The 13683-nt window shown below is 37.8% G+C and overlaps 1 protein-coding gene across 8 annotated transcripts in view; it reads left to right on the top strand.

The window, feature by feature from the left end:
• The window catches only part of NUBPL (NUBP iron-sulfur cluster assembly factor, mitochondrial), a 179804-nt gene extending 170022 nt beyond the window's left edge, over window positions 1–9782 (top strand). For 7 of the 8 annotated variants that reach the window (XM_058540760.1, XM_058540763.1, XM_058540765.1 and 4 more), the window contains 2 exons: window positions 1924–2006; window positions 8842–9782. In XM_058540760.1, the coding sequence (XP_058396743.1) occupies window positions 1924–2006; window positions 8842–8904 (146 nt within the window). In that variant the 3' untranslated portion in view covers window positions 8905–9782. The remainder of the gene's footprint in view (window positions 1–1923; window positions 2007–8841) is intronic. The other variant, XM_058540761.1, reaches the window with a different exon arrangement.
• Window positions 9783–13683: the final 3901 nt, after the last annotated feature.

Genomic DNA, 13683 nt, shown 5'->3' with positions numbered 1-13683 from the left:
GGCACATCTCCTCCTTAAAAGAGAACTCCAGTTCCCCAGAGGGAACTCCCATGAACTGGAGCAGGGGCCCCAGTAACAAAGAGGTTGTTATTGGGAATGGAGAACTGACATCAGGGAAAGAGCTCTCCCAGCTGTGGCCTCCTGGCTGGTTGAACCTCCCAGGAACCCTTATTTGTCCTTTACTGACTCCCTGGCTGCCTCTTAAGTTACTTTCATCCATTGGGCTGTTTTAAATGATTTTTTGGTAAAATGGCTCTTCAGAACTTTATCCATATTTACCTACAGGGACAGTTTATGCATAGTAGTTAAAGTCTCAGATCATCTCACAGAAACTCCTTTAACTTTTGTTTCTGGAATGTGCCCTCACTTCCTTCAGACCTAACGCCTCAAAGATACTTTCCAAGGCCAGGCTGTGCCCTACCCGCTCTCCATACCTTTACTCTTTTTTATCCTTCTCTGTGTATAGCTGTTAGCCAGTTACCACTTTCACTAGGCCACTATTTTCTAACAAGGTTTTCCTCTTTCTTCGTCTGCTCTTCTGTGCCTATAGGTAGGATTGTGAGTCTCTGGAGAGCAGAAACGCTGTCAATAGGTGGCTATTTAAAAGAGAAGGTTTTACTTTTTTTTTTCCTTCCATTGCTGCAATAGAAATGAAAGCATTCAGGATTCCTTACTATAATGGCAGTTCATAAATCAAGAGAAAAAACTTTATGGGTTTCTAAGAATTTCTTATAACATCTTTCCCCCTGCCGGCCCCTATGACAGTTTCTACAGTCTTATGTTTATCTGTAGAATAGACATCAAATTTATGGAAAAGCTTATCTTTAAATGGCTACTGAAATATTCATGTGTTTTGTCACTTAGCTATTGAATATTTAGGAAAGACTTAAAGAGTTGGTTAAGATCTCAAAATTTGTTGACAAGAGAAGCATGAAATATATCTGTTCCTCTATGTGCTTCCTACTATAAATTGTAATAGGTTTGTAATTTTGTAGCATATACTTCTGCATTATTTACATTGCCACTCATGGTGCTGAATGACTTATTTATGTAACGCACACATGTTTCAATTCCCTTTGCATGGATTTGGAGTGGTTCTAAGAATGCTGAGTACCATGACAAGTCAACTCTTCTACTTAAGACTCTATTTTAAATCTCAGCTTTTTGAAAGGTTTCATTTGTGATGCTGTGGTGGAGTCAACTGGATGATGGATCAGAGCATTTTTCCCCTACATTCTACCACCTAATAGTAATATACCCTCAGGAAAGACACACAGCCTCTCCGACCTCAAGTCTGTATATTGGAGGTTCATATATATATCCTGAGATTTCATCAAGCTCACAAGTTATATATAATGCTATATCGATTAATATATAATAAAAGAAAAATAATTCTATCTGATAAAGAGGCAGGTAGTTGAGATAATAGGTCTGATCTACTTGTCAACAGTTCTCTTAGCTCACTCATCTGCCAACATCAGGAAGATTATTTTATTTTACTTTTTTTTGACTACTTTGCCTCCTCATCTTTTCCTCTTCAGTTTCCTCTTATTACGTGGTATGATGTGTCTATATCATATATTACAGGGAGAAATAATTTACAAATGCCTTCCAAGCCATTTCTTGCTGGAGGACCTCCAGCAAAGAATAAATCAGAGATCTTATCCCTTGATTGGCTGCCACATAGCTTTCATATATACATATGTAATCACTGTACTACCCTCAAATGGAAGATTTTGCCTCTAATTTTCATTTGAAATTCCTTTTTTAGAGATTTACCAATTTGAGGATAGTCATAACTCAAGTTGATTTGAATCAATTTAGTTTATTAGATTTTGTTTCTTTCTGAGGTTCAAATAGTGAAATTCCAAATGCCTATATAAACTTTTGTAGTACTAATGGATATCTGGTGGGCTCTTTTAGGAGATATTCCTTTGCATCTTAATATAAGGGAAGCTTCAGATACAGGCCAGCCAATTGTGTTTTCACAGCCTGAAAGTGATGAGGTAAGTTATATTTTTAAATATATATTTTAATTTCTTTTTAAAGAATATATACTTTTTGGTATATAGAAAGAAAATTGGGAAGATCAAGTTTATCTATTTGCAATGCATATATTAAACAAAGATTAGTTAACTTATCCAAAGCATCTTTAAGTGTCTATTTTATATGGTAGGCCTACCAGGACTGGCTCTGAATTATCAGCTACACGAGTTCACCTACAAAGAATCATCACCCAACCAGTTTCTCATGAAGAACACAAACAGTGAGAGTTTGTAAAGTTCTTATCTTGCTGGCTAGTAATATCTAACGGCCCAAGGTTATTACATTTCAGTATTAGAAGTTCAGCTGATTGTTGGGAGACGGGAACCTAAAGTAAGAAAGTATTGAGTTGGATGTAGGGAAATTGTATAATCCGTTAGAGATGGGATTTTCATTGCATTTATTTTAATAAATATGACTGGGGAGGTGAGGTGGAAAAACTAGTAGTGTTTGGTTAGCCAACATCATTGGAAAGACAGTTGATAGATTTTCAAGATTGCTAAAGCTTTACAACTTTATTTTACTCTTGTTTTTAAGAGAAATAAAATCAATCATATATATCTCTTCTTCCCTAAGTAGCACTTGCGATTTAAGTTAGAAACTGAGCCATCATCTGGTACATCAGTTATGATGTAGTTTTTGTGCTCCTTTGCTGAACAGCCCCAATCAGTCTTCTAATAGTTTTTCTTTTTTTTTTTTCCTTAGCTAATGGGTATAACTTAATAGTACTGTTATTTTGACCGTTCACAACTACTATCCCTGTCATTCTAGTTTGCTTCCTCTCATCTTGTGTGAACTGGAAAATAAAAGAGCCAAGCTTGGTTAGAGCTGTGAGTGAAGTCAAAGTAAATCGAGTCAGGAATGTTGGATGAGTAGAGCAAACTCATCTCGAGTTCTCTCTTTTGGGGGCCCAGAGGTCCGTTCCCTTTCTTAAGAGTCCGCAGTTACAGTGCAGATGATTGAGTTGCTGGGAATATGATCTCTGGGTAAATATAGTGCAGCACTTATTGTTTTGCTCTTCTCTACCTTTTAGGTATTAAATGTTAAATTTCCTTTTCAGTCTTGTCTTAGAAATCTTTCAGATAAGCAAAAACCATAACCCTTTATTACTGTTATAATTAAAGTCTGGCAATCCCAACCACCGTAGGTGTACTTTACTTCATGCAGTGAATGAAAAGTTGTATGAAAAGCAAGGTTTTTTTTTTTAATTACACATTTTTAAATGCCTCCCAAGAAAAGACTAAAGACATTCTATGGTGATTCCTTATGAATAAGAATAATTACTTACTAGTTTGTTTCCATTATAAATTTAGATTTTTTAATATTTTTTTCCACCTGTCCATTATTGCTTTTTCCTTTGAGATTCTCCAGAAGCAAAGAACATTTCAAGGAAGCTGAAGGAATTTCATATAACAGAGAACATATAGCAACCATCAAAAGATAATATAACTTAAAACTCTCAACAACTGCTTGTGGAGTTTTTTGCAGTGACTTTTTTTAATCTCATTTACATTTGCGTAAACATTAGACCTATTATTTTACTGTTAAGTACCTATTATTATACTGACATTTATGAGAATGTGAACAGCCTAACCTTTTGTGGTTTGTGCTAGATTTGGTTTCGTTAGGTCTCTGCAAAAATGGTGAGAATTTCACATACCACATTGTCAACCTTAAATGTGAAGACTTCTGAGCAATTTTAAGGTTTAGACATGGCCATGAAAAGGAAAAAAATGGTGCTTAGTATTTATTTTGTTTTCATAGATGTTATTGCAGACATTCATTATTATTAATCATCTTCCTAATAATAATAGCAATTAAAGTGTGCCAGCAATTAAAGTGTTAGGCATTTTATTTACATAATTTCTATGCTCACAACAACGTAATGCAACGTATAAATAGTCCCCATTTTGCAGATGAGGAGACTGAGGCTCAAGGAAGTTAAATAATTGTCCCAAGGTTACAGAGCTAATAAATGGTAAGATGTGATTAAAAGACAAGTCTGTTCCTTCTGGATATTGGCCTTTTTCCATTATATCACCTTCTGGGTTCTATACTTGTAGCTACGATTTCTTTAATTCCTTCTGAGAGGTGAGTACAGTACTTAGGTGCATTAAATACATTATCTTATTGATTCTCATAGCACATTTGTGAGATATGTATAATAATCTCCATTTTTCAGATGAAGAAGCAGAGGTTTATTCACAGTAAGGAACTTGTCCAAGATAATACTAGAGGCCATTTCCACACCTGCTCTGACGCCATAGTCCATACAATCTCTTCCCAGTGCAGTACCTTCTTTCCTTCAAAATTAACTGCAAGATTAGTTCAGTGTCTGTCTGTTGTGTATATTTAGGCTGGCTTTCACTTCACCTCCTTTTCCTGTCACAGACATCTAAAGAAGAGAGTGAGCAAGCGTGGGCACGCACAACTACAGGGCCTAGTACAGAGGATCTTAACCTGGGTCTGAGAATCCCCTGAAGTTACATCCAGAATGTATGAATGTGCATTTTTCTGGGGAACTGGACAAGAGCTTTATTAGGTTTTCAAAGGGGTCTCTGCATGGAAGGAAGAGCATAAATCTGTATCAGCTTGGGGTTTCATTACCAAGTCTGCCACTTTCTAAGTGTGACCTTGGGCAAATTCCCTAATGACTCTGAACTTTTCTCTCCATCTGTAAATTGATATCATAATGAGGAGGATTAAATGAGATGACAATGTGAAAATGCTTTGAAAAATGCCAAGTAGAATACAACTACTAGTATGTACTACCTTCTGAAATTTCCTGTATAGGATGTAATGACACCAAATGTCTTTCCTCTTCCCCTTATCAAAGGGTTGAGTCTCTTTATGCCCTTCCTCTTACACAGCGTCAAGTAAATGTCACTCTTTGATGGCATTTAAAAATCAGAGTAGCAGAATTTGAATCATGAGATCAGAGCAGAGTTCTCAGCTTCAACATTAAAGATGTTAAGTCCCAGATATTAGGAAGCTGTTATTGAGTCCCAGAATCAGGATCTTTCTGGTTATTCTTGTGATGAGTCTTACCTCCTGATAACCCTCTTCCCTTTTCCCCTATGAACTCAAATGGAACCAGTTCTCAGAAGCTAGTCACAGCCCTCTCAACAGATTCTCTTGTATTCATGGGAGCTTAATGCTCCCATGCATTCTACTTGCATGTCTTCATTTAAAGAATGAAGGAAGTGTTTCCTTGCCAACATGGTAAACTTCTGCAAAAGCTAATGGGACAGCACCTATAAAATTATTTGTTAATCATTAGCTTCTTAGATTGACACTTTTTATTGTTTTCTTTTAGGGGTTGACCTATAGGCAAAATTATTAATCAGTACAAGTTTCATCTTTAGCTTTCGTCTTCCTTCTGACTCCACCTTCTCTTCTCCATCTTCCATCACTCCCTCCTCCCAACAACCAGATTCCAGGGCTCTCATTCTCTGCCCATAAAATCTTTTACATTTGGGCATTAGGGGTTTAACTCTCTCAGTAACATTTAACTTTCCAAAGAGGCAAACACTAAAAAGACAGTGATTAATTTAAAGGTGTGAATTGTGCTGCGTTTGAGGCATCACTGGGAAAGTTGGGAGGGATTACAGTCCCCGTTAAAAAGCAGCAACAGGCTGCTGCCTACTCGGCCATTGGGCAAAGCCTTCTGCACGTGTGCCCCACTGAGCAAAGGGGAGGAATGGAAACTCCAAATCTAAGTAGTGTGAAAAAGCCAGAGAAAGCAATGGAGGAAGGGAGAGAAAGTGGACACTCAGGATTCAGAACTCTTAAGTTCAATAGCAGTGCCTTGTGTTTGTGTGATTTTAATTGTTAATTCAACTATAGCTACCTTTGGCCTTTGATCGAGTCTAGGATACAAGTAATGGACCCATGATTGATTTATAATTTTGTGGTTTCATCCTTTTTATCAAGCAAAAATCTTAATATTGGCATACAGAAAGGTGTGCTATAAGATATTCCTGGTAAAGACTTTCAAATATGAGTGGAAACTTTATTATCTTTTAATTTCTAAATTATAGTCTTAATATGAAATGACCCTGTATGATAAATTAGAACTTCAGATCTTAGAAACAAAGACAAAGGAAAAAAGCTCTCCATGAAACTTCTTAAACTTTGGTTGCTTGCCGTCCATTTCCTTTTCCTTGTTCATGATAGAGCAGGCAAATAGGATCCAGCTATATTATTTGTGCCTCTAGCTGGCCTGATAAAAGATCTTGAATGGGAGAGAAGGGTTAGTCTATTAGAGTTGAGTTGATGAAAGAAGAGAGTATTCATAGTTTGAGAAATCTGAATCATACTTTTTACATATGATGTGTGTGTGTTGCCTTTTTGCTGATTATGGATTAAACAAAAGGGTGGCATTTAATTTACTTATCCCTCAGGTGGGAGAAGTGCCCAAAAGTACATGTTTGTATGAGCTCTTCAATGAGATTGGAAATTACTTGAGAACATAATAGTAATAATAGCAGCCTCTAATATTTATTATTTGCTTCTGTGCCAGCACTTTACATACTTTATTCATCTTAATACTCCCCCAAACCGTTTGAGGTAGATACTTATTATAACCATTGTACAGATATGGAAACTGAGCCTAGAAGGGTTAAGGAACTTGCTCAAGGCCTCACAGCTAGTAAGTAATGGAGCTAAGATTTTAAACCATGTCTATCTGACTTCAAGGCCCCAACTCTTCACCAGTGAGTTATTCTGCCTCCTTTTATATCATTACATCCCACAGATTTCCCAAAACAATGCCTTGCACACAAGAAGACCAAAAAGTATTTGTTGAAATGATACTGTATTGGCTGAAAAAATTCAGTCTGAACAGTTTTGTAGAAATTGAAACTGTTAAACTAAGTACTTTTAGTGGTTTCTCAGCAAATGACAATCTAACCATTACTTTGAGTGTGATGTATTGAAAGTTTAAGCTTAGAAATAGTCCATTAAAAAGCAAAAGTTAAATGTAGCAAATTTGATTATTCTGGAATCATTTAGTATTTTGTGTAGTCTGATAGGTTTATGTCTCTAATTTGACTTAAGTAAGAACTAAAAGATTATAGAATGTTGGCCATGTCTCAGCTTTCCTTAGTGAACTTGAACATTTCACCCCAAAATATTAGGCTTAAATACCGAGAAAAGCTACTAGGAGGTAAAAGGTATTTACAAAGATGCATGGGTGAAAATCAGCACATTAGGTTTAAGGGAAATATTTCAAAAAGTACATGCTATTTCCATTTTTAAATAAAAACTATTGTTTCTGTTAACTACTATAGCAGAGATTGAAACCATTTTTAGACAAAGCATCATGCTTAGAATGAATTACTTGTATTTCGGGTTTGCTGTTGAATGTGTGACGCAGTGGGAGGAGCTGGGCTGTGGGGTCGGGGGGACGCAGGTTTGAGTGTTTTCCAGCCTTCTGACTTTGTGACCTTGAGCAGGCAACTCCCAGTTTGTTTATCCAAGTTGAGCTGCTGATGTTTATTTTACGTGAGATTACTTGTGCGAAGCACTTGGTATAGTAGGTGCTCAATAAAAAAAAGGTAAGGCCTTATTCATGTTTGGAGAGCTATTCTTTTAAAAAAATGGACTCCTAGATGAAATTTTAATGCTTTTCTGGTAAAATACAGCTGGTAATGATTCAGCTGTTATGGCTCAGACATAGTTTTTAAAAAAGAAGATGTGGAACACACACTTAAAGCACTTGGTCACGTCAGGGTAAGGAGACCTCAAACAGCTCTCTTCCCGTGCAGGGTCGGGGAGCGGGTCAGCCGAGCCTCAAAGCTCTGCTCATCTCCTACTAACTGTAGTGCTTCGGACAGGACTCTTCGCCTTTCCGGGGCTTGGTTTCCTCGTCTATAAAGTGGGGATAAGGACCGAACTTACCCCTTAGGGTAGCTGTGAGGATAAGTGAAATCACTGTTGCAAACATTAAGTACTGAAGTAAATTTTAGCTATTATCAGTAGTAGTAGTAGCAGTAGTAGTGGTATATATATCTAACTCTAAGTGTATAAAGGTATACAGTAATGGTTTTAGAAAATCTTACTATTGTCTCTTACAGTTACTTTTTATAGACGAGATAGGGGAAATAAATAATATTTGCATTGCAATTGTTTAAAACTCTTAAAATGCAAATGTTGTGACGATTGTTCTTACTGGACCCTGGGGACATTGGGTTAGTTTGTGGCCCACTAGGTGGCTTGGGAGCCGCTCTTAGTGTTCTGCGCCACTGGGGGTCCCAGAGATGAAGAGTGTGACACCTGATCCCAGAAATTCTTGCATGGTACCCAAAATTCACCAGGTGAAGGAACCTATAGGTGCTCAGTGATAGTGTTGGACGCCGTTCTCAGAGAGAATGAAGACAATGCTTTCCAAAGATAAACATAGGGTGGTGATAACTAGTCCCCTTTAAAATGACTAACAGCTCTTATGACTAAGAAGTTTTGGCAGTATCTAACCAGGATATCAATTTGTCAGAAGAAGGTGTAATTTTTCTACAACTAGACTGGCTGCTAGTTTGCTGACATGGGAATTAGAGTTTGAAAAACAGTAATTGCTGGTACTAAATATTTTTTCAGAAAGTCACCTTCCAAATACTCTAAAATCTTTTCTCCCCTGCCTCTCCTGCAATGTGCACAGCAGTATCTTCTCACTACTGAATTTCTTCGTCTCATTCAGCCTTTTTACTGTTAAATTCACTGGACAGCTATGACAGGCAGTTCGTGAGTCATTTGTTGTCTACTGGGGAGAAATATAGAATAAATGAGTCTATTCTTTTCCAGGCCAAAGCTTACCTGAAGATTGCGGCAGAAGTGGTAAAAAGATTGCCACCACCTCTAGAGTGATTCCCCAAGTGTCCCGGAAATTTGCCTGATGCTTGACAATAGAAGACCTTTGGAAATCAGCAGTGTGGTGGTGAAACCTATAGAAAGAATAGCAATCATAGTTGTTTTCTTGTATTTCTAAGGAAATAATGGCATTCTCAGATTTGATTTGCTAAGCAACAACTCACAAATAAAACTTTTATATATCAATGCTAACTGCTACATTTAGGAATGTTTTTGAAAGCTGATGTGTACCAACTGCACAGAACTACATGTTGTTTTATTGAACTACCCCTCGAGGAATCATGAGTGTATATTACAAGCCCAACCTTCAGTTCAGGAGAGAACTGTGCTCTTTTTGTAGGACTGCAGAGTTAGTCATTTAAAGGATTTACTAAATTTGTCTGTGGACATAAGTGTGACGTCTCTCCATCAGGCAACTTAGTCTAGCTTCAAATCCTGCCTCTACTACTACCTTGGACACCTTCTTTTTTTTTTTTTTTTTTAATCTATACAAATATGTATTTTTAGGGGTATATTGCATAGGCAAAAACTGAGGAAGGGCATTCAACAAAATGTTAATGATATTCTGAGAGCTGTTGTTTTTTTTCCCTGACAAAATGCTGAAAGGCGTGTGGAAGAAAGTGATAAAGAGAAATATGCAAGTTACAGTGGAATATACTGTCTCAAGTCCCATCACCACTGAATGGCTACTGAAGACCTGAAAGGCTAGGTGGAGTTGAAATGTGCCGTGAGTGTACAATACACGCTGGAATTGGAAGACGTGGTACAACAAAGAATGTAAAACATCTCAGTGACTTTTTTCATTAATAATTTTTTATAATGATTACATGGTGAAATCATATTATTAGGTTAAATAAATACATTATTAAAATTAATTTCACCTGCTTTTTACTTTTTAAATGTGGCTACTAGAAAATTTCCAATTACCTATGTGGCTTACATCATATCTATCGGACACTAGGTTTCTAGTGCAACATTTAAAGTAGACTTTGGCTCCTCATTTTCAGGGTAACAGATAAGCTAAAATTAACAACAAAACTAAAAAAGGATGGTATATGTGGTATAGACTAAGAGCCTCCTCTCTATGTCTACCTAAAGAATCACATTTGCTGCTAGGGGTGGTCATGCAACCAAATTTTGGTCTATGAGATATAATTGGGGGTGTTGTGTGTGTGACCTCCAGGAAGTCTCCTTAAATTGGAGGTGGCTTGCAAGTCTTTGTTCCCGCTCTCCTCCATCCTGTTGCCTGGAATGTGGATACAATGTCAGATGCTCTTGCAGCCATCTTGGACAATGAGTTTAAAGATCACAACTTAGATATGGCAGCGTGGTGAGCTAGAAAGATTCCTGACCTACCTCCAGATTTCTTCTGCTTGAGAGAGAAATAGCTTTCCACGGTGTTTAAGCTAGTGTTATTTTGGGATTTTTCAATATGTGTGCTGATTGGAAACTGACCTCCGAGTTATTCTGGATGGATTCTGTCAGCAAAGACAGCTTCTCCTGCAGCTCCTGCAAATCCTTTGAGATCCTTGGGGACTCCTCTTTTGCCATCCTGAAACCCACTTCAGTCACTTTAGGGATTAATTCTACTATCAGTAAGCTCTCCAGTGTGGGGCACAGCCAAATCTCTCATGTTGCCCTGTCTCTTGCTGTCACTGGTCCTGGCGGCTGCGCTGACCTGGACACATTCTTAATATAGATAAACCTCTACTTCTTCATCTGGACCAGACTCTCCCCTAGACTTAGTGAATCTGAATCTGAATCTCCAAGGGCTGGGACCTGGACATATGTATTTTTAACAAGATCATAATGATTTTGATGATTCTGATTCTGATGGCATAATTATAATAGCTAATATTTATCAAGTATTTTCTTGTGTCCTTATAGTTAATCTTCCATTCTTATGAGTGGGGTACTGATGTTATCTACATTTTATAGATGAGGAAACTGAGGTATGGGAAGGTTAAGTGTCATACTGAGGGTTACTGTTGTAGCAAGTGATGGAGCTGGAATTTGAACTTGGGCACTTGGACATTGGATCCCTCCTTTTGTATACCAAAACGCATTTGTTTATTTCAAAAGAGGAATATAGTATTCAGCATTTCCTCAAATTTGTTTGACCAAGAAACCTCCCCCCCATCTCCCTTTTAGCAGCATTTCATGGAGTTCATATTTCAAATAATATACTTTGAAAACATGTATCTTGTGTAGTTGAGGCTCAGAGAGTCAAGGGCTTCCCAAGGTCAGGTAGCAAGATAGTCATAAAGCTGTAAATACTGGTAAGAGTCATTAGTTAATCCTCAGTTGTAAGGAAGTGGTCTATGACCTTTGGAAAATGCCTTGATGTTCTTTGCTCTGCAGTTAAGCAGCCATAAAATTAGGCAAAGAGTTACATGTCATTATAAACATGTTTTCACACACTTATGTTCACATAAAAAACTGTATATAGATGTTTATAGCAGCTTTATTTGTAATAGCCAAAAACAACCCAGAGTTTTTCAGTGGGTGAATGGTTAACAAACTGTGGTGTATCCATACCATGGAATACTACTCAGCAATAAAAAAGAACAAACTATGGATACATGCAACAACCTGGATGAATTCTGCAGAATTATTCTGAATGAAAAGGCCATTCCCAAAAAGTTATGTACCATATGATTCCATTTATGTAACATTCTTAAAATGACAAAATTACAGAAATGGAGAATAGATTAGTGATTAATGGATTAGTGATTTCCAGGGGTTGTGGAGGAGGGGAATTGTGTATGGCTATAAAAGGGCAACATAAGGGATCCTTGTTATGATGGAAGTATTCTGTTTCATGACTGTATCAATGTCAACATCTTGGTTGTGATATTGTACTATAGTTTTACAAGATGTTACTGTTGGAGGCAATTAGATAAAGGGCACAATGGAATCTCTGTGTTATTTCTTACAACTGCATGTGAATCTACAATTACCTCAGAATAAAAATAAAAGTTTAATTAAATAAAACAAACAGGTGCTGCTGTGTCTGAACTGAAATTTCCTGGACCAAATTATCCATACTAATTAAAATCATGAATAAAAGTATTTGTGGACACATGGTAATCATTATTCATCACTGTGAGAAGAAAGTAATGACTTTCAGTGGTACCTATAGATTTGTGTTTTTATTGTCTTTTTGGGAGAAGGCCAATATAAATAATCATTGAGACCTTCTAAATACCAAAAAGCAAGTACTTGAACCAAGCTTAACTTTACCTACAAAAAGAATGATTTAAATAAGCCCCAGAGGCACTTAAAGTTGTATGCCATAATTTAGTACATCTCGTGGAGCAATGGGAAAGATAGTCTTTACTCATAAATACAGACTTAGAGAACACCCACATATAAAATCACCTGCTCCCTTCTCATTTTCCTCAACTACTAATCTGTGCAGATGCTTCCAGAAAAGCCACTGAGAAGGTGGTTGGAGTCTGTATGCACAATCAGAAGTGGAGGAAGGGAAGGTAGCTGTAAGAACAAGAATGAAGCTTATACTAAAATTTTGCCTGTGGCAGGCTTTGCTGAGCTTCAAAGAGCTGACTTCAAAGATAGATGATCAGGCACAGCTCATCTGCCTGTTGTTAGGGGTAATATTTATTCGTTATTCCTTACATTTCCATAGAGTGCAGAGAATTTCCATTCCACTGTCCAGGAAGGAAAGGCGAGCTCCCCAACTCACTCCGTTCCAGGGAAGGAGGAGTGACTCATCTTGTGAGTATTATTCCTGTCTGCATTTCTTTGATTTCAGCCAAATCCTGAGCTTTCTGAGGCATGTTAGAAAGCTGTCTGCCTGTCTAAGCTGTCCACCTCTGCCTCAAACTTGGGTGGGCAAGCCCACCTAATTTAGGGATAGGGTACTCGGTAGCCCATTGTGGTCGTGTGTCCTCTAATCCAGCTTTTTGTCAGTAATAAAGCTAGTTTTTCTACCTTTATCTGAATTCTGTGTCTCTCAGTTCTAAAGAGGGGAAGAATCCCCCCACCACACTCTGAGAAAACACAAAATACCTTTGTAGGATCCTAGAAAGTTAGAACTGAAGAGTATATTAGACCCTCCTTCCCTCTGGAACAAATACCATAAGTCAGATGGAGGGTAGCAAACCTTGATGTCCTCAGATGGAGGCTCCTTATGACTGCAGGAAAGGAAACAGAAAAACCCTCTCTTCCTGCCGGAGAACAGAAAGCCATCCTGGCCCTAGGCCATTAAAGATATCCTATCAATAGGAGATGGGTGAGATGGCTGAGAAAGCCCAATTGCCAAGACTCAGGGACACAGGGCTTGCCTAAAGCTAAGGCTGGACCAGGGCAACAGAGAACCCCCTGCCCCAAAGCAAGCTAGCAGGCACTAAGTATCAAACAACAGCAGTGTCTGCTGTTGGAGGAGGGGGCAAGAATGTGAATAGAGAGGTCAAAGCTAAGGGTGGAGCAACCCATCCTTCAACTTAAGCACAAGGTAATACTAGAGGGACTTGAAGCCAGTGGTACACTGGCACTACAACAAAACCTAAACAAGATCAACTCCTGACCAAACGGACTCAGGCCTGTACATTGAGGTTCTAGCAAAAAAAGAATCATACCCATTTTCAGCCATAAATGCTATTTACTTCAGTCTCTGCCGTCCTACACATGATGTCCAGTATTCAGTGTAAAAAATATATGACATAAAAAGCAAGAAAAATCAACGCCCTATCAAGAGACAAAGCATTCAATGGAACCAGACACAGAGATGACTCAGATATTGGTTCTATCAAA

The sequence above is a fragment of the Diceros bicornis genome, chromosome 5 (genome assembly GCF_020826845.1).
Source record: "Diceros bicornis minor isolate mBicDic1 chromosome 5, mDicBic1.mat.cur, whole genome shotgun sequence".
NCBI classification, from domain to species: domain Eukaryota; kingdom Metazoa; phylum Chordata; class Mammalia; order Perissodactyla; family Rhinocerotidae; genus Diceros; species Diceros bicornis.
Note: the sequence above shows the minus strand (reverse complement) of the source record. Positions and strands in the feature narration are given on the sequence as shown.